This window comes from Lethenteron reissneri, chromosome 65 (assembly GCF_015708825.2).
Source record: "Lethenteron reissneri isolate LAM-NWPU_2019-01 chromosome 65, ASM1570882v1, whole genome shotgun sequence".
Classification (NCBI taxonomy): domain Eukaryota; kingdom Metazoa; phylum Chordata; class Hyperoartia; order Petromyzontiformes; family Petromyzontidae; genus Lethenteron; species Lethenteron reissneri.
The window spans coordinates 9,001,395-9,024,400 of record NC_083843.1 but is presented as its reverse complement, the minus strand read 5'-3'; the positions used below and the strand labels follow the sequence as shown (position 1 = coordinate 9,024,400).

The 23,006-nt window shown below is 51.6% G+C and overlaps 1 protein-coding gene across 1 annotated transcript in view; it reads left to right on the top strand.

Annotated features, from left to right (window-relative positions):
* The window catches only part of LOC133359603 (E3 ubiquitin/ISG15 ligase TRIM25-like), a 28,855-nt gene extending 9,645 nt beyond the window's left edge, over positions 1-19,210 (top strand). Inside the window, exon 6 of the mRNA XM_061578067.1 lies at positions 18,579-19,210. Within this exon, the coding sequence (XP_061434051.1) occupies positions 18,579-19,117 (539 nt within the window). The 3' untranslated portion in view covers positions 19,118-19,210. The remainder of the gene's footprint in view (positions 1-18,578) is intronic.
* Positions 19,211-23,006: the final 3,796 nt, after the last annotated feature.

Here is a 23,006-nt window from a genome sequence, read left to right as displayed (position 1 = left end):
TTTCCCAGCTTGTGTCAGCGCGCCTTACCACCGGCGCGCGCGTCCATACCACGCCCACATCGCGTGCCCAACCCCGCGCCCCGTGATCCATCACTGTCGGCGCACGTCAACACCACCACTACATCACCCCCTACCACATAGCTCGCAGCCGACCCGGCTGCTAATACTATATACAACACCCCCTCACCCCTATGTGTGCCCCGTAACATAACAACAAAACCCTAACAACACAACATGAACACCGCAATTCGCAAAACCCAGCAACCGCCACACCCACAACAAGAACAATATGCACAATCCGGCGAGTGGCAACGATAATGTGTATGCAGAAAGAGTAATAAAAAAAAAATTCTTTATTAATTTTCTCTTCTTTTCTCTCCGACTCGTGCAGCGTCCCAATCTGTCCGAGCGTCCCTTGAACGGGACATTACCCCAGCAGAGGGGGAACACGGCGGCGAGGTCGGGTTTTAAACAAAGAAAAAAGAATTTTTTTTTTTTTTTCATGAAAAGTGTTGCGTCCTAGCCCGAGTCCGCCTTGCCGGTCCGTCGTACGGCACCAGACGCGGTTGGCCATCCGGTGGCGCCGGCAGTCCAGGAAGGCATGGGCCAGGCATCGGGGCTCCGCGCGAGTCGCGGAGTTCCGGTTCCCGACGGTCAACAGCCGTCAGGTCCGAGACACCTGGGGGTGGGTCAGGTGGAGACACGTGAGGATCAGCCTGCGACACATCCCTCCCCGAGTCGACGGTCACATCACATGCTCGGTCGTCACGGCACAGCCCGGGGTCACGCGGCGCCGCGTAGGGTTTCAGTCGGGAGGGGTGCACGTACCAACGGCGTTTTCCCCATTTAATCTGTATACTCTGGGGTCGTGCAACCCGCACAATTTCCACCGGTCCCCTCCATGGTCTCAACAGTTTGGGGGACGTAGCCAACGGTGCGTGTGGACAATGCAGCCAGGCCTTATCGCCCGGTTCCAAATTGTGCGTATGCACCTTCCGTCCATGCAATCGCTCGTTCGCGATCTGCCGAGACCGCAAATTCAATCTCGCAGCCTCTCGCGCTTCAGCCAATTTGGCGATGTTAAACTTGATATGGTCTGCCAATTTAGATTTTGCACGTGGCTGGGAAATCCCCAGTTGGACGTCCATGGCCGGATCGGCCTCCCGCCCATACATCAGAAAAAATGGAGAAAACCCCGTCGCCGCATGAGGTGCCATCCGATAGGCCGCTAGTACCCCCGGTACCTGTAAGTCCCAATCCACCTGGTCGTCGCATACCTGTTGGCACAGCATAGACGTAATCGTCCTGTTCAGACGTTCAACCATACCGTCAGTCTGCGGGTGGTACGGGGAGGTACGTACTTTCTTTGTACCCAACAGGTCGCACACCTCGTGCAACAAAACGCTTGAAAAATTCTTCCCTTGATCCGTCAGCAAGCGTTCGGGGGCGCCTTTGTCCAAAACATAACCTTGGACAAAGGCGTCCGCCACTGCCGCAGCCGACTGGTTGGCGAGTGGCCATGCCATGGGCCAGCGGGTGAAATACTCTACGCCAACCAGCAGGAACTTATTTCCCCGAGGTGTAGCGGGAAAGGGCCCCAAGATGTCTAGCGCGACCAATTCGTTCGTGCGCGAAACCTGAATGGATTGCAGCGGTGGATTAGCCGCTATTGGTGGCGGTTTTCTTTGGGCGCACCCTACACATCCCTTAAGAATGTTCGCCACGTCGTTGCCCATCCCCGGCCAATAGTAGTCTCGCTGAATGAGGGCGAGCGTTTTGTGAAACCCCAGATGCATGAGTCGTTCATGGGCAGCCAGGACGACCCTACCCCGTACAGCAACCGGCACCACGAGCATGTGACGCCGGGACATGTTGTCCCACTTCATCAAGAGGCCCTGTCTGCACACCCAGGAACCGACCCGCGTTTCCCCACCCTCGGGAACGTCAACCTTCCGACGTAGCGCGAGTAGGGAGCTGTCGGCCATTTGCAGACGGCCCCACTCGATGAGAGGCAATGCTAACAGCGAGTCCCTCCCCGTGGGGGCGTCGACCCCCGTAGTATCCGTGGCGGCGAGCACCACTTCCGCGGGGACAGCGACAGAGGGTTTACACCGCGCCGATCCTAACAGACATGCGCATTCCGTACGCGGCGGCAACCGTGACAATGCATCCGCATTCGAGTGGCGCAACCCCTTGCGGTAAATCGTCGTGAATTGGTAGTCCTGAAGGACCTCCAACCATCGGGACAATTGGCCGGATGGCTGCGCCACCCGCATAGCGTATTGGAGAGCCGCATGGTCCGTGCGAACCGTAAAGTGACGGCCATAAAGATACGGCCTGAATTGCTGTATAAAAAACACAATCGCCAGCAATTCACACCGTGTCACGCAGTAGCGTTGTTCCGCGGGGGACAGAACCCTGCTACCGTAGGCGACCACCCGTTCGACCCCCCCGACCACCTGTGAGAGCACTCCCCCGATACCCATGTTACTGGCATCCGTGTCGAGCACAAACGGTTGCGTGAAATCGGGGTAACACAAGGGGGGAGCCTGCACCAAGGCGTCACGAAGGGAGCAGAACGCGGCCTCCTCCTCCGGCCCCCAGTGAAACCGCACCCCTTTAGCCGTCAAAGCGTGCAGGGGCCTGGCTATGGTGGCAAACTGCTTGACAAAACGACGGTAATAGGAGGCAAATCCTATGAAGCTGCGGACTTCAGTGACAGAGGTCGGCGTTGGCCATGAGCCGACGCATTGCGTCTTAGCAGGGTCTGTCGAGATCCCCGAACGGCTAACGATATGGCCCAAATACCTGATCGATTCCCGAAGCAGAAAACATTTAGCCGGTTTAAATTTTAGCTTAGCGGAACGCATTCTGAGGAACACTGCTCTCAGTCGCTGGAGGTGCTCCTCAAAAGTCCGGCTGAAAACGATGATATCATCGAGGTAAATCAAACAGGTGTCCCATTGGAGGCCTGACAAAACCAATTCCATGAGCCTCTGGAACGTGGCAGGAGCGGAATGTAAACCCATGGGCAATCGGTTGAATTCAAATAGGCCTCCCGGTGTCCGGAAAGCGGTTTTTGGTTTTGATTCGTCATCGAGGGGCAATTGCCAAAATCCCGAAAGCAAATCGAGCGTCGAAAAAAACTGTGCTCCCGCCAAGGCATCCAGCGACTCATCCATCCTAGGGAGCGGATACGCATCGGCCATTGAGATTTTGTTTAGGCGGCGGAAATCGACACAGAACCGCAAGGATCCATCCTGTTTTTTAACCAAGACGATAGGAGCACCCCACGGACTGGAAGAGGGCGCAATGATGTCGGCCGCCAACATGTCATTTACCGCCGACTGCACATGCTCCTTCTCGGCTGGACTGAGCCGGAAGGGATTCTGTCGAATAGGGGCCGCGTCCCCAGTAGCTATGTGGTGGCGCAACAGGTCTGTGCAGCCAATATCGTACTTGTGCCTGCTAAACACGTCAGCGAACTCGAGTAGCAAGCCCCTCAATGCACCCAACTGCACACTGGACAAGGTACTGGACCCGGCACACAACGAGTCCAACCACTCCGTCCCCTCCTCACTTTGAGGATGCGTATCGGCACTCGAATCGGCGTGAGCAACGAGCTGTTCCTCGACGGGTAGCGGCGCGGCGTGAGCCAGCACCGTTCCCTGCGTGATCACGGCCGGCCGCGACCCCATATTCAGGACCACAACGAACGGCTCACTGTCCCCCCCTCACCATGGTCTGGGCCACCGCTAAGTCGAGGTCCCCTTTAGCTCTGTTAGACGGCCCCAACAGAACTCCCTGTGCCCCCGCATCTGCCCCAAGAGGTTTCCTCAACCGAAGGGGTACCAACATTTGCGATCCCGGGGGCACCCGTACAGTCTGGGTTGCCAGCGCCTGCACCGTCGCACAAGCCGTGCGTATCTTAGTAGGACTCTTCAAAAACTCAACCCGCCGTCCCGACGGAAGCTCAATGCAGGCCTGGTCTATGAGAATTTTGATGGGCATTCTAGACAGAAAGTCCGTGCCTAGTAAACAAGGAACGGCCAACGATGATGATACAAAAATAGGACCCGCCAATTTAATATCGCCAATACAAATAGTCGCCGCGTAAAATGGTACGTCCACCGGCAGAAGGGGTCGACATTGGACGGGAAGAATGTTATAAATAAGGTCCGAAATGATAGTGGCCGACGCACCCGTGTCCACGAGCACCCGGACCTCAACCCCGTCAATGTACCCCGTTACCACGGACGACCTGGCCGACGCAGCCACTATCCTGTGGGCCAATTCGGACCATTCGACTGCTTTCGGGCCGTACGCGGACCCCTCTCGCCGAACCGAACCCCCGGTGCCCATACACGGTCCCCCCGCCGCAAAGCGGCGACCCGAACGTGCCGTGCATGTGGACCGAACGTGTGAGGTGCCGCGACTTGCCGGGTTCAGCTGGGATGTCTTGAGGCCCTGGTCGTCGTCCGGACGTGGTCCCGCGGTGCGCTGACGCGGGGCCCGGCACCCAGACGCGACGTGGCCCCGAAGGCCGCAGTTGTAGCAGACGACGAGGGACGTCGTAGGTTTCGGTTGCTCCAGCTTGCGGGAGGAACGTGTGGGCGAACGACCTCCCGTTCTCCATTCCCCCGGCCTTGAAACAGCGAAGGCCTCCTCCCGAGGCACAGCAGGCTGAGGTCCGATGATCGTGGCGGCCGGTGCCCCGTTCCCCACCGATGCGCAGACGACCATCGGCTTCCGCTTTAGGACCTCATAAGCGTGAATACTTGTGGCAATCCCCAGGGAGCAGATGTCCATTTAGTCCGCCGTATTAATGGGAACTCCCAAACCGTGAGCCAACGCCAGCAGCTGCTCCGTCACCATGGCGTCCTTCCCCTCCTTGTCCATGCGGGGAAAAGCTGAGTCCGCCAGGGCGAGCAGCGCCGTGCGATAGGCGAGCGTTGTTTCTCCAACCACCTTCCGCCGGTCGTAGAACTGGTGGCGACAGGTCGAGGGTGGCCCGAACACCTTGGCCATCAGGTGTAGCGCGGCCTGGAGCGTTGAGCGGGACGACCTCGGGGCAGATGTGAAGGCTGCAAGCGCGTCGTCGTCGAGCATCGCTGGCAGCGCGCGCAGGGCAGTGGTGTCGGACCACCCCGACATTTCTTGATGCGCGATGAACCGTCGCTGGAAGGCTCCCCAGTCGCCCCCGTCCGCCTTGAACACCGACAGCGCGGGCAATCGTTGCTGGAGGACTCGATCGTCGTCGTCGTCGTTGGAACGATTTTCCCGCGCGCCGCTGTGGTTGCAAAAAATGTCGGCTCCGTCTGCAGGCGCATAATGGAGAGCTCCGGCGCGCGCCGATGACGCGGGCTGCGCTGTGTGGAGATCTCTGGCCACGTGGTGTCCCCGCTTCCCGCCAATCGGTGGCGGACCCTCAAAAATGGCGCCAACTTCAAAACTTTTGGCGCGAAGCGCCTTCTGGCGGGATCCCTCCAGCCGCGCCGCCTCCTCCAACCCCGCAGCCGTCCCTCCGCCCGCTGGAACGGAGATTTCCGCCAAAATTGCAGCGGCGGCGAGCAGCAACTCCGCCAGGCGGGAGTGTGCATCCTGTAGGCTGGTGTCGGAGGCAAGCGGAGCATCGGCCATTTCCGCGAAGTGCTGCATCGGCGGCAACTCCTCGTCCTCTCCTCCCGAGGTTGGTGTCCCCGGTACTTTGTCGTCTCCCCGATCTTGCACGTGGGTACGAGAAGTCTTCCTTGTGTCCATTCTCCTTGAAGACAGGTTTACTTCTGACGCCAGTTGTAAAGTAGTAACTCGGCGGGAGACGACTTCACGGGTAGCACACTCTTTTTATTAACACCAAACTGTTACACGGGTGACTAACACTCACTTAGTTACTCGGGTGACTAACACCCACTCAGCTACTCGGGTGACTAACACCCACTCAGCTATATGGGTGACCAACACCCACTCAGCTACTCGGGTGACTAACACCCACTCAGCTACACGGGTGACTAACACCCACTTAGCTACTCGGGTGACTAACACCCACTCAGCTACACTGACACGGGCTCTTACGCCCCGTAGCCTTCCGGAACACACCCGGCTGGGGTGTCCGTCTCGGCTCTGGGTACCACCGTCCCGACTCACGCGGGCGTCGGACTACGGGTTCCCCAGTCTCGGCTCGAGCCACACAGGGCCCCGGTCCTGACAAGGACGGCGGGACTAGGGGTCTCGGGCCACTACCTCCTCCACTCCGTCTTCGGTCTTCAACTGGTTAACACTGACCACGAGTGCTCTCGCGCGTCTCCCTTTATGCCCCTCCTGCGGACGTCGCTGAGAGCACTCATCTTATCTGACCAATCACTGCGCGCTGGCTACGATCCGCTTTTCCCAGCTTGTGTCAGCGCGCCTTACCACCGGCGCGCGCGTCCATACCACGCCCACATCGCGTGCCCAACCCCGCGCCCCGTGATCCATCACTGTCGGCGCACGTCAACACCACCACTACATAGAGAAGGGAGGGAATGACCATGGCCGAGAAGACCTGAAGCTTCGTGCGGAGCGACAGACCAGGTAGCTTCCACACAGCGTTACGCAACCGATGAAAATATATTGCCGCTCGACTGATTCGGAGTGAGACCTCTGCTGATAAACTGGAGCCGGTCATAAGCACACTGCCCAGGTATGGGAAACTCTCCACTCTCTCCACAACTGCCCCATCACCGATTGGGAGTTGTGGGGGTGGAGTGTCCGATGGTACAAAATACTCAGGCAGGTGCTTAGTTTTGGTGGGGCTGATGGTAAGGCCCCACCTCTTAGTGGCATGCTCCAGTCTCAGCAGCAGCGTCTCCAACTCCTCTTCTGAATGAGCAGCTATTACCAAATCATCGGCATACATAACGTGGTTGACCAATAGGGAGCCATCCCTTGATCGCACCCGGGCGTCGATCAGCCTCCCATTATATCTGTACCAAATGGAAATTCCCCCGTTACAGCTATTGAAGGCTTCACGAACTACGCAGTCGAAATAGATGTTAAATAATGTGGGAGCCAGAGGACATCCCTGTCGCACCCCAAGGTGTACAGGGAAAGGCTCCGACTCCCGGCCACGTAGTTTTACCCGGGCCCGCTCACCATCATGAAGGTCCTTAATGATCGTGAGCAGAGGGTCAGGGACTCCGAAAGAATAACCCCGAGCCCAGGCCTACTGATGGTATCATAGGCCTTGACCAGGTCAATAAAGCAGAGATGTAGGTCTTGTTGGAATTCCCTACACCTCTGCTGTAGCAGACGGACAGAAAATATGGCATCTGTACAGGACCGCCCTTTCCTGAAACCGCATTGGGGTTCCGCAAGCCTCTCCTCAGCGTGCCTAGCAAGGCGATGTTGAATAATCCTTGCCAGGACCTTTCCCGGCACACTGAGGAGTGAGATGCCCCTGTAGTTGTTACAGTCTATGCGGTCCCCCTTCTTAAAGAGGGGGACCACCAGGGCATCCTTCCAATCCTGCGGTACCCGTCCAGCGGTCCAGACTGTTGTTATGATGTCATATAGGGCAGTCTGTGCACAAGCGCCACCCTCCCTCAGCATTTCGCTTGGGAGATCATCTCTGCCCGGTGCCTTTCCTGGTCTCAGACTCCGGATCGCCTTCAGTACTTCCTCAACAGATGGCACCTCAGCCAGCCACTCACAAGGGGTGACCTCCAATATTTGAGGCACCGCAGCCTCAGCAGGGTTATCCCCACTTTGTGCCATGATGTTTTCTTGGCTGAGAGATTTTCCCTCCCCCAGGACCTCACAGAAATGCTCAGCAAATCTGCAAACCTGTTCCTGGGGGTCGGAGATTGGATCACCGTTTTTTCCCCTAATGATGGTAATAGGTGTGGTGCTGCAGGTTACTTTTTTGATGGAGTTAAATAGTGATTTGTGATCGCGGGCCACTGAGGCAGATTCCATCTCCTCAGCAACCCGCGACCACCACCATCCTTGCAGCGCCTTACGGCTCTCCGAACCTCCAAGCGAAGGCTGCAGTAAACCTTCTCATTCTCTGACGTGGGATGCTGTAGCCGATGAGAGTGGGCCTGTCGCTTTTTCTCAATTAACCTGAACACCTCCTCTGTCAGCCAGGGTTTCTGGGGAGGTCTGGAACGCGTACCCAAAGCAGCCATTGCAGCTGCATGAGTCACAGTCTTAAACCTCGCCCATTTACCCTCGACATCAGGTGGAGTGGGGGACGATGCCAACCCCAGCTGCAAGCGATGATGAAATTCTCGCTTGCAACTTTCATCAGCTAACTGAGACCAGGCCACTTTTGGTTGGAATGGGATCCTGGGTGTACACCCACCACCGGAGTGGAAGAATGGCAGGCGCATCTTACAGGTGACTAGTCGATGGTCAGAGGGCAGATCAGCTCCACGGTAGGTCCTGGTGTCAAGGACATGGGCTCGCATCCGCTGGTCCGTCACTATGTAGTCCAGTAGATGTTCTTGCTTGGACCCGGCATGCATCCATGATGTTGTGTGGATGCGCCGATGCCGGAAGAGCGTGTTGGTAATTACAAGCCCATGGGCTGCACAAAAATCTAGCAGCCTCCTACCGTTGTTATTGAGCTGATCTGGCCCATGCCTTCCAATCACTCCAGACCAGGTGCCAGCATCATGACCAACTCGGGCATTGAAGTCACCCAACAAGATGACTCTGTCAAGAGTGGCCACTTTAGCCAGCACCTGTGACAGGAGATCATAGAAAGCGTCCGACTCATCGGCTTGGCCTGCATCCCTCCACGGATGTTCGTCTTCGGTGGGGGCATAAGTAACCACGACCACCACTCCTCGCCTCCGGTTGATGGGAAGGCGAGCCCAAAGTATCCTGGGGCTTACAGCTTCCCACACCTCACCGCCACGCTCCCACGCCCCCTTCATTCTTTTGTTCAGAAGAAGAGCCACACCCTGTTGTTTGGCAGTCTCCTGCCCCGAGTAGAGGACTGTCCACCCCTCATGGTGGCAGGAGCCAGAACCGGTCCACCGGACCTCCTGAATGCCGCAGAGATCCAGGTGGTACCGGTCCAGCTCCCGACAAAGGAGTGGCAGCCTCTCCTCCGCAGTGAGCGTTCGAACATTCCACGTGGCCATCCGCAATGGTTTTTTGTTGTTTCTGGAGGAGCCCCGAGGGTGAAGATTCAATCTCCTGGCTCCGCCAAATGGGGTTTGGCCAGGAGACGTCATAAAATCCTGACCCCCCGGGGCCTCCGGCACAAGCTTATTAGTTACAGGTTTATGTATTATTCGTGGTTTCGTGGTAATTTATTGAAGGTGGAGGGGTTACCAGCCCCTCGCACCCGTCCAGAGCCCCCGTTTAGCCACTGTGGTGGTAACAGACGCCATGAGGGGAGAGGCCAATGGGCATTGTCCCTCCCCCCACAGCACTGCCCACGACGGCACCGCGAGGAGGGAGGAGGTTGTTTTGCCGGACCGAGAGTGTACATCACTACACTATCACACACACATATACACACGAGTGTACATCACTACACTATCACACACAGTGTACATCACTACACGATCACACACACGAGTGTACATCACTCCACAATCACACACACACACGAGTGTACATCACTACATCATCACAAACACAGTGTACATCACTACACTATCACACACATACACGAGTGTACATCATTACACTATCTCACTCACACACACACGAGTGTACATCACTACACTATCACACACACGAGTGTACATCACTACACTATCACACACACGAGTGTACATCACTACACTTTCTCACACACACACACACGAGTGTACATCACTACACTATCACACAGACACACACACACGAGGATACATCACTACACTATTGTAATGTTCTTGATGGAGACGGAGACTTCTTCGAGGCCACACGCTTTAATTCACCAATACTTGCTATACCTAACACAAGGGGTATACGGTCCCCGTACCCGCTATCCTGAGGAGCTACAGACTCTGGATTTGCCGGCTATCTCCCCCGCTAGCCTAGCATCCTCCGGCTGGGACCTAGGGGAGGCACACTGACCCGCCGCTGGCCCGGCGGGTCACCGACCTCTGATCTCTCGAGACCTTCGCCCTCACAAGGGCGGGAAGGCTGGGAGCCAGGATCCTATCCAGGACATATCTCCTCTGACCACTGGTTACACTGAGCCCCAGCCCTGATAAGGGCTGGAAGGCTTGGTCCAGGGTCCTTGCTGTCTTCAGCCGACTTGGGTCTTCGTGTAGCAGAACTTCCAAGAGCTCTCAGCGCTCCAGCTTTTATACTTGTTCGTGGCCGGGTTAACCAATCCCCGGCCACGTTGAGTGCGTACACGGGCGTACGCCCGTGTACGCGCTCAACGAGTGTTTACACGGGTGTGTTTGCATCCGCTACGTACGGGGAAGTGCTTGCTGACAGCGTGGAGCTTGGAGAACAACACCTCGACTTGCTGCTCAGGGCAGCAGAGCCGCTGATTGGAGTCCACCCGAATCCGGGCCCCTTCATCAGCACCATCGTTGCAGCTCGGGCTGATATAATAGGGCTACGACATGCACCATCTCTTCATCATCTGCACCTGCATCCCGCGCTCCTGAGGACGCTCTCTGTCCTTGGGCTTCTCCGAGGCCAACGTCGGAGACTGCATCGGCACCGTGGTTGCAGAGGTGGTAGGGGCCGCCGTTCACAGGTCGACCTCGAACCAGCCAACTCTTCCATTCCCTCGACGCCTCACCTGCACGGATCTTCACATCTACCTTCACACATTTGCCTCGGCCTACTCAACGCACGCTCCATCACCAATAAATCAGCCCTGATTCACGACACCATCTCGGACCACCACATCGACCTTTTGCTCATCACTGAGACCTGGTGCAGGCAAGACTCCCCGCCAGCCATCTCTCTGGAAGTTGCGCCCCCAGGATACAAGGTTCTACATAAACCTTGCGCAACTAACCAGCGGGTTGGTGGCTTAGCGGTCGTTTACAATGCTCACTTGAAAATTAAAGAGCTCTATCTACCAATGGCTCAGGCCACATTCGAGGTCCAGTCCATATCCCTTACTACTAACAACGAGTGCTTTTCCATCATTTCCATCTATCGCCCTCCAGATGGCAGCATCAACACCTTCTTAAATGAGCTTTCGGAATTCCTATATCTGATTCCTAACCCATCTCACAGGCTCGTGCTTACAGGTGACTTTAATTGCCCCGGCAATACCCCAGCCTCCATCGATAGTCACCTTGAGTCAACTTTGGCCTGCCATAACCTGGTCATCACAAACTCAGGCCCCACCAGAGCTTCGTCAACAAACGTTGAGAGCAAGCTCAACCTAGTTCTGGAACCTAACCAGCACCGACGCATCACTGCACTGGGAGTTTTCCAAACTGGTTACTCCGACTACCGCCTCATACTTTCTTCCCTCCAATTTCCGAAGCCAATCACCATCAAATTCACCCGCAACTTGCGTAATTTTAAGGGTATCGAATTTTCTGCTTTTCGTCACCTCCTTGCAAACTCGCTTTCAATGTTATCCCCATCATCGGATCCAACCGTCTGCGCTCTCCAACTAGAAGCTGACATGAGGGCGGCGCTGGACAAACTAGCTCCATTAAAATCACGAACCGCTAGGCAGTCTTCTCACGACACTCACTGGCTCTCAAGAGATGCCATCATTGCTAAGCGAACCATGAGGCGCCCTGAATGTATCGCATCCCGCAGTGGTCTACCTGCTGATCGACTTGCTTACAGAGTCGCCTGCAGGAAAACTAACAAACTAATCCTTGTCTCACGTTCCTCCCACATTGAGGAACGCATCAAAAAAGCAACCGGAAAACCGCGCATTCTATGGAAAACAATCAAAGATCTTTTCCATCCTGGTAGCACTATGGTCCCTCACCTTAGCGATCCCCTTGCCTCACTGAAACTTGCCACCTCTTTTCATACTTACTTCAACAACAAGCTAATCGCCGTCGCAAACTCGTGCACGTCTACTGACACATTGCACCATTGTACCCCGCTCATGGTACCTAAAATTGTAAGCACTAACCCAGACACTCTTCTAATTATGCTAAAGCCGGTGTCTACAAAAGACGTTTTCTCTTTAATTGAATCACTTCATTTGAAGTCATCTCCACTCGACGTGCTCCCAGATTCCTTGTTCAAGCAATGTGCTCCGGAACTCGCCATCATGATCAGGAACATCGCAAATGCCTCCTTCTCTTCGGGGTGTTTTCCGTCCAACCTCAAATCTGGCCTGGTTTTTCCCTTGTTAAAGAAACCAAGTCTAGATCCGGATGACCCATCTAGTTATCGTCCCATCACTAACCTCTCGAACCTCTCTAAACTCCTTGAACGACTAGCCCTCGCCCAGCTAAAACCACACGTCACCTCCTCCGCAAACTACTGCTGCTTCCAGTCAGCTTACCGTCAAAACTATTCCACAGAAACAGCACTCACTAGAGTGCTCGATGACATTTTAACGATCATTGATTCCGGCTCAACTGTTGCACTTGTAAGTCTGGACATTTCGTCAGCCTTCGACACCATCAACCATTCGCTCCTTACTTCCCTCCTGAAATCCGACTTCGGTATATGCGGCTCAGCACTCAAGCGGATAGTTTCGTACCTTTCTGACCGGCAATCTTCAGTCAGGGTGGGCATGTCCACATCGCCTGAAACAACAGCATTATGCGGGGTTCCCCAGGGCTCTGTTCTAGGTCCCCTGCTCTTCACAGCCTACACTTCCCCGATCGGCCGGCTCATTGCAAGCTTCGGTGTTAAGCATCACTCATACGCGGATGACACGATTCTATTCACCGCCATCGATTCTAGCAATGCATCTGGATTCGAGAGGCTCTCGGAATGTACCACCGCCGTGCAACAATGGTTCACTGCACACAACCTAGCCCTTAATCCGAAAAAGTCAGTGGCCATCATGTTAGGTACCAAGCAACGTCTCAATTCAGCAGCACTCCCCACACACATACACATCTTCGGTCACAGCATCAAGTTCACCGACCACTTCAGCTACCTCGGTGTCATCCTAGATTCAACTTTATCCTTCGACCGTCAAACCAACCATATCATCAGCTCATGTAACTTTCACCTGAAGGCTCTTAGACACATACGTCCTCTCATCTCTACTGAAATTGCCAACACTTTGGCATGTTGCATAGTTGAGTCTCGCCTTGACTTGTAACTCCGTCCTAGTCCGGACCTCCGCTGGCAACCTAAAGAAACTTCAAAGACTACAAAATAACCTAGCACGCGTCGTCATTGCCCACACTCATCCCCGTCTCGACTCATTAGCTTGTCTCCGTGCTCTCAACTGGCTCCCCATCGCCAGTAGGGTCATATACAAGACCGCCTGCCTCTGCCACAATGCCTTCATATCCGCCTGCCTGCCGTACCTTTCTTCATTATTGACAACTTGCAGCTCAGCACACGGCAGATGCCTGCGCAGCGCGACTCACGACCTCCTCTTGATACCAAGATCCAGGATGGTCATGTCTATGCGCCGCTTCTCGGTGGCAGCCCCAACAGTCTGGAACGATATCCCTCTGCACATTCGCAGCATCACCTCAATCGCCTCCTTCAAGAGACACTTAAAAACTCACCTCTGCAATCATGCTTTTGAGCGACTCTGAGCTTGGCTCCGCGCCTCTGAGTTGCGTCTGCAAATTTGCGCGCGTTACGAATTGAACTATTATTATTATAATTGGTTCTTCCCAATCTGGCGTTTGGATCATACCTCACGCCATTTGACCCTAAATGTTTGATTGAGCGGGAAAACCTTGTTTACCAACTGCTCTCTCACAGCTTGCGAACCGCGAGTAGTTATCACCATTACACTATCACACACACACGAGTGGACATCACTACACTATTACACACACACACGAGTGAACATCACTACACTATCACACACACACACGAGTGTACATCACTGCACTATCACACACACATGAGTGTACATCACTACACTATCACACACACACACACACGAGTGTAAATCACTACACTATCACACACACACGAGTGTACATCACTCCACAATCACACACACACGAGTGTACATCACTCCACTATCACACACACACGAGTGTACATCACTACACTATCACACACACACACACACGAGTGTACATCACTACACTATCACACACACACGAGTGTACATCACTGCACTATCACACACACACACATGAGTGTACATCACTACACTATCACACACACACACACACGAGTGTAAATCACTACACTATCACACACACACGAGTGTACATCACTCCACAATCACACACACACGAGTGTACATCACTACACTATGACACACACACGAGTGTACATGACTCCACAATCACACACACACGAGTGTACATCACTACACTATGACACACACACGAGTGTACATCACTACACTATCACACACACGCACGAGTGTACATCACTACACTATCACACACACACACACGAGTGTACATCACTACACTATCACACACGTGTACATCACTACACTAACACACACACAGAGTGTACATCACTACACTACCACACACACACACGAGTGTACATCACTACACTAACACACACACAGAGTGTACATCACCACACCATCACACACACAGAGTGTACATCACTACACTATCACACACACACGAGTGTACATCACTACACTATCACACACACACGAGTGTACATCACTACACTATCACACACACACGAGTGTACATCACTACACTATCACACACACACACGAGTGTACATCACTACACTATCACACACACACGAGTGTACATCACTACACTATCACACACACGAGTGTACATCACTACACTATCACACACACGAGTGTACATCACTACACTATCTCACACACACACGAGTGTACATCACAACACTATCACACACACACACACGAGTGTACATCACTACACTATCACACACACACACACGAGTGTACATCACTACACTATCACACACACGAGTGTACATCACAACACTATCACACATACGAGGGTACATCACTACACTATCACACACACACAAGTGTACATCACTACACTATCACACACACACACGAGTGTACATCACTACACTATCACACACACACACACGAGTGTACATCACTACACTATCACACACACGAGTGTACATCACTACACTATCACACACACACAGTATACATCACAACACTATCACAGACACACACACGAGTGTACATCACTACACTATCACACACACACACGAGTGTACATCACTACACTATCACACACACACACGAGTGTACATCACTACACTATCACACACACACACACGAGTGTACATCACTACACTATCACACACACACACACGAGTGTACATCACTACACTATCACTCACACACACGAGTGTACATCACCACACTATCACACACACACACACGAGTGTACATCACTACACTCTCATACACACACACACGAGTGTACATCACTACACTATCACACACACGAGTGCACATCACTACACTATCACACACACACACACGAGTGTACATCACTACACTATCCCACACACTAGTATACATCACAACACTATCACACACACACGAGTGCACATCACTACACTATCACACACACACAGTGTACATCACTACACTATCACACACACACACACACGAGTGTACATCACTACACTATCACACACATGAGTGTACATCACTACACTATCACACACACGAGTGTACATCACAACACTATCACACACACGAGTGTACATCACAACACTATCACACACATGAGTGTACATCACAACACTATCACACACACGAGTGTACATCACTACACTATCACACACACACACGAGTGTACATCACTACACTATCACACATACGAGGGTACATCACTACACTATCACACACACACAAGTGTACATCACTACACTATCACACTACACACGAGTGTACATCACTACACTATCACACACACACACTAGTATACATCACAACACTATCACACACACACGAGTGCACATCACTACACTATCACACACACACATACGAGTGTACATCACTACACTATCTCACATACACACACGAGTGTACATCACTACACTATCACACACACACGAGTGTACATCACTACACTATCACACACACACACGAGTGTACATCACTACACTATCACACACACACACGAGTGTACATCACTACACTATCACACACACACACAGTGTACATCACTACACTATCACACACACGAGTGTACATCACTACACTATCACACACACACACGAGTGTACATCACTACACTATCACACACACACACGAGTGCACATCACTACACTATCTCACACACGAGTGTACATCACTACACTATCACACACACACACACGAGTGTACATCACTACACTATCACACACACACACAGAGTGTACATCACTACACTATCACACACACACGAGTGTACATCACTACAATATCACACACAAACGAGTGTACATCACTACACTATCACACACACACGAGTGTACATCACTACACTATCACACACACACAAGTGTACATCACTACACTATCACACACACACACACGTGTACATCACTACACTATCACACACACACACGTGTACATCACTACACTATCACACACACACACGTGTACATCACTACACTATCACACACACACACGTGTACATCACTACACTATCACACACACACACGTGTACATCACTACACTATCACACACACACACGAGTATACATCACTACACTATCACACACACACACGAGTATACATCACTACACTATCACACACACACACGAGTGTACATCACTACACTATCACACACACACACGAGTGTACATCACTACACTATCACACACACGAGTGTACATCACTACACTATCACACACACACGAGTGTACATCACTACACTATCACACACACAGAGTGTACATCACTACACTATCACACACACACAGAGTGTACATCACTACACTATCACACACACAGAGTGTACATCACTACACTATCACACACACACGAGTGTACATCACTACACTATCACACACACACACGAGTGTACATCACTACACTATCACACACACACGAGTGTACATCACTACACTATCACACACACACGAGTGTACATTACTACACTCACACACGAGTGTACATCACTACACTATCACACCCACCTCGTGTGCCGTGTCGGCCTTCACAGGTGCTCACCAACACCACTTGCCCCTACAGCCTGTGAAAGGTGACACACGGGAGATGTTTGTGTTTGTTGTACACACACAGAGACGCTGCGGCGGTGTTGATATCCACGCTGCTGCTGCTGCTGTGATCCACTGCCTCCCACGGGCACTACCGCACAGTGGGGCTGGACGATGAATCGATTTCAAATCGAAGTCGCAATTTGAAACAATGCGATTAGCAAATCGCAAAGGCTGCGATTTTTGAAAAGTCCTATTACTTTCTTATTGGAATGTTTTATTTTTTATTTTTAGAACTTTATTGATTTAACTTAACAATTAATTCTAGATTTGAAGCTTTCGTGACTGCAAGGATTCATACTCTTAGGTTGTTTCGGTAAAGTCACGTAGGGAAAAATGAATAAATAAAAATAATAATAAATTAAAATAACTCAATTAAATCACGACGTTTCGGAGGCAACACAAGTCTCCGTCTTCAGGTGGGACCGTCACAACTAGATTTACTGTATCACTTTATATTATTATATTATTATATTTTATTATTAGTTAATTTTATTAATATTTTTTATCATTATTAGTTAATACAACTTTATGTTATTATTAATTTGTTATTATTATTTTATTATAAAAAAATTATTATTATTTTATTATTACTTTATCAATAGTAATGCATTAATATTTTATTTTATTATTGTTGTATAATAATTTTTTATATTTTATTACTATTATTTTAAAATTATTTTATTATTAATTTGGCGCTATTACAATTGTATCATTATTTTATTATTATTATTTTATTATTATTTTATATTATTATTTTACCTACGTGACTTTACCGAAAAAACTTTACAGTTGTTCTATGTTTGATCGTTCTGTTTCAATTAAAACATTTTAATAAATACATGTTGGAAGCAATTAATATATTTTAAGTTTTCAGCCTTACATTAGAATATATAGAGCAGTTCACATTTTGATGGTATCATCACATGTTTTACATCTATTACACAGTGAATATTGAACTGAAGCTCGACTTTAAAAAATGTAGATGGCGGGGCAGACAAACGCACCGCTGTACTGTACTTCTGTGCTCTCGCCAGCTGCGCCGCCTGCCTTCGCCAACGCGCGGTGACCGGCGTGGTGAAGTATGGTCAAATATCCCCTGCGACCCCCACGGTGTAGGGAGGGCCCTCATCCAGCAGTGGATTGACAAAGTGCCCGTTACATGTCATCACACCGACAGCTACGCATTACAACGTTGTATAACAATGCTCATTATGAATTGCTCTATTGTAGTGTACGTGCGTGTTAGTGCACGAGTGCTGTTGTTATAGTGGTGCTGTTGTTACACGGCTACTGTGATTATCGTTACTGCAGACGGACGCTCACCGACTGTGGACCCAAACTCGGCCCGCAACAACCTCCAGATTTCCTCGGACCTCAGGACGGTGACGTGGACCGCTGTCTCCCAGGGTCGCCCCGATCACCCGCACCGCTTTGATGTCTGGGACCAAGCCCTGTGCTCCGAGAGCTTCTCGTCGGGTCAGCACTACTGGGAGGTGGACGTGGGGGGTGCGGCGGAGTTCTGTCAGGTTGGAGTCGCGTACGGGACGATCGCACGGAAAGGGCTTGGTAAAGAGTGCGGGCTGGGAAGGAACGACTCATCCTGGGTTTTATATAAATATAACAACAGCTGCTACGTGCGTCATGGTGGTGTGAAGACCTCAGTGCCGGTGAGGGATCCTCCCCGGAGAGTCGGGTGTCACCTGCACTGGGAGGCGGGGCTGCTGTCGTTTTACCGCGCCGACTCCATGGAGCTGCTGCACTCCGTCCACCACTCGTTTAGTCAACCGCTCTACCCCGCACTGTTTGTGGGTGACTCAGTGAGGATTCTGGATCTGAGTCGTGCGTCCTGAGAGCACGGAGTGTGAGCAGCGCAGAGAAACGGGCGCAACGCACAGACTCACGCACACAAAGACACAGATCCCCCGTGTAGCCTTAACAGGCTGTTGGGGTAAGGGCTGTTAGCGAGCACATATGGGGCTGTCCATAAATGACGTCACGCACCGGGGGGGGGGGGGTTAGACATTTGTGACGATGTGTGACGGGGGGGGGGGGGGGTTGAGAAATGTGACGTCACGTCAAAATTAGTAACTTAAATAAATATAGACAACACGTTCTACTTAGTTAAATAGACGTTTTAATAAATGTTTTCTCGTACAACATCAGAGTGCAGCGCCACATTAAATATGCACAACAATGACAATAGTTTAAAGCTATTTGAGGCATGTTTTATTTTCTTGGGGGGGGCGGCAGAGCTTTGTGACGTCATATTTGAGGGGGGGTCTGACTTTTTGTGACGCCGTGTGTCGAAGGGGGGGGGGGTCAAATATCGCGTGACGTCATTTATGGACGGCCCCTATGAAGGCCGGCACAGCACACTAGGGGGTGGGTGGCCAACACCACGCCCGGCCGCCTTTGTCTCCCCAGTGGTGATGTTTACACACCGTACCAGGAACTATTTTTTCAGGCTGAGTCGACCTAGGGGAGGCCCATGACCGGTTCACCAACACCAGTGACGATTATCGGAATCGGTTCTGGGTCTTCCCTAGGTCGACTGAGCCTCAAATGAGTACCTGCTGCGATGTGCAAACATCGCCACTGGGGAGACAAAGGCGGGTCGGGCGTGGTGCTGGTCACAGACCCCCTCGTGTGCCACAGTGCCGGACTTCATAGGTGCTACTAGCAAACAGCACTTGCCCCTACAGTCTGTTAAGGCTACACGGGGGATAATTTTCTTTGGGTTAGTGGGTTGGTCTGTCTGCCCTTGTCTTTGTGTGTCTTTCTGTGTCTTTGTTACTGTGTCTGTGTGTGTGTCTTTGTTATTGTGTCTGTGTGTGTGTCTGTGTGTATTTTTGTTCTGGTGCTGGCCACCCACCCCCTCGTGTGCAAGAGTGACAGCCTTCACAGGCTCTGTTATTTGCTACTAACAGCCCTTTCCCCAACAGTCTGTTAAGACTACACAGACACACACACAGATCGACAAACACACTCACACACATACAAACACACAGACACACAAACAGGTAGACACATGTACATACACTCACAAATACACGCACATACAGATACATACACACAGATACACACACAGATACAAAGACAAATATCCCCCGTATAGCCTTAACAGACTGTACGGGCAAGTGCTGTTAGTGAGCACCTATAAAGGCCGGCACTTCACACGAGGGTGTGGGTGGCCACCATCACGCCTGGCCGCTATTGCTTCCCCAGTGGCGATGTTTACACATTGTACCAGGTACTTATTTGAGGCTGAGACGACCTAGGGGAAGCCTATGACCGGTTTACCAACACCATTGATAACTATTATTTGAATCGGTCTTGGGTCTCCCCGAGGTCGACTCAGCCTCAAATGACTACCTGGTGCGATGAGTAAACATTACCCCTGGGGATACAAAGGCAGGTCTCTTCCAGGCTGGCCTTCATAGGTGAAACTCACTAACAGCACTTAACTCAACATTATTTTAAAGCTATACAAGGGATCTTTGTCTTCGAGTAAGTGGGTTGGTGTGTATGCCTTTGTGTGTCTTTGTTATTGTTTTTGTGTCTTTGTTACTGTGTCTGTGCGTGTCTTTGTCTTTGCGTGTGTCTTTGTTATTGTTTGTGTCTTTGTTACTGTCTGTGCATGTCTTTGTCTTTGTGTGTTTTTGTTATTGTGGTTGTCTTTGTTACTGTGTCTGTGCGTGTCTTTGTGTTTGTGTATTTCTGGGCGTGGTGCTGCCTACCCACTCCCTCGTGTGTCACAGTGCCAGTCTTCATAGTTGCTACACGCTACTAACAGCACTTGCCCAACAGTATGTTAAGGCTACACGGGGTAGCTTTGTCTTTAGTGTATAGAGAGCCATGTGTGCAGTGTGGGGTGGAGCGGTGGTGCAGTGGTTAGCGCACTGGTTGGGGAGGGCGGGGGGAGCCAAGCTTCTCTCTGACGTCATCGTCCCTCGCACCGCGCGCCGCGTGGCGCTCAACGCCGAGAGGGCGGAGCTCCACCGCGGGCGTGCTGGGAACACGCGTCACGTGACGCTGCGGGGTGACGCGCGCCGTCCCCCTCGCGGTCACTCGCTCGTTGGGCGATAAACCCGCGGTGGGAATGGGATGGCATCACTAGGGGGGGGAACTACTCGTGGTGTGTGCTGAGCGTCGCTGGGATAAAGCATTTTTGTTTTAACCAGGGGTCGAGTGACCCCCTCCTCCCCCCACCCAAATTAGTTTTATTTTACAGGGCATAGAGAGAGAGAAGCCATTTTAATACCTAGTAGTAGTAGGAGGTCTTTTGCCACCAACATTATTCGTAAAGTTTTGTTTTGATTAATATTTTCATTATCTGCTGTCAGACTTTTGGACCTGAAGCCACAACCTTCGATTTATGGGATAACGCTTCTGCTGACAACAATGGGAACTGTGTTTTGACTTTGAAGTGGGTTAAAGTTATTAAGCACCTGATATACATCGAGAGTGAAGATCTACCTTACACTACCACAGGACTAATATTATAATTGGTTTTTTACCCTTCTATCTGGCAACAAAACTGACACCTTTTTACAAGGAGTCATGTTTGCATAGACCGCAATACCTGCAGTCATAATACAAACAAAAAACATAACTCTGATAATGTGCACTGTCCTTGAAGTTGATTGGTCCACACCCGAGACAGCTTTCCTTAGAGCCTAGTCTCACATGGGTTGGACAAGATGACGCCAGCAGATATCCTATTGTTACTGGCAAATGAGGTTCCCATAATGTAAAGGACTAATATTGTCTCAACACGCATTCATAACAGAGACATTGTGTGTTATTACAGGTGTAATAAAAGGACTCAGACGCTTCTCTCTGACCTCGTGTCCTTTATTGGGTTCTTGTCTTTTCCCACACGGCACTCTCTGGTAGACACTGTATTTGTAGCCCCCGGCTGCTATCACTATTGTAGCCTCCTTCCTCTCCCTGCAGACTCTCTGCTTTCTTTATTGTAACCTCCTTCCTCTCCCTGCAGACTCGCTGCTGACTCCCTATGCAGATCCCCGCTGCTAACTCTATATGTAGACCCTCTTGGCTGCTATTCCGTATGCAGACCCGCTGCTGACTCTGTATGCAGCCCCGCTGCTGACTGCAGCCTCCTCGCTGCTTCGGGTCGGTCACCGCTGGCCGACGGTGCCGATCCTCGCTCCCCCGTGTCCGTGGCGATCTCGCCACCCTCCGCTTTCGCCCTTCGTGGCCTCTCTCGTTCCTGGTCCCCCGTCACTCCCCTTTCTCTTCCGGTTCCCCTCCCTCTATAGCTTAACCCCTCTCCCCCACGTGACCTAACTCCTCCCCTCATGACGTCACTTCCGGAGGGCCGTTTACGCCCGCATTACACAGGGATAGAGACAACGCAAACTCCAAATATACAGCAGCTTTCAGGGTCGTAATCCAACCCACGACCTCCTGCATACCAGGCGAGGGAGTTAACATCTCCGAGCCACCGCAGCACCCCTCTTTAACGTGAGACACCAATCCGGTGTGAACCCAACCTCGAGTCTCAGGGTGTTTAGCAACATGTAGATGATTTGAGACGCATTGATCATATCGTACCAGTTGTGTAATTGTGTGAACGCTAATCGCATTGTGCTCTGGGCTGGCATGGGTTTGACTTGTTTTGCTTTTTCATTTTTGTGACCCAGGTCACTCTTGTCAATGAGACTCATCCTGATCTCCTGAGTTCTCACCTCGTTAAATTTAACTCGACTCGATCAT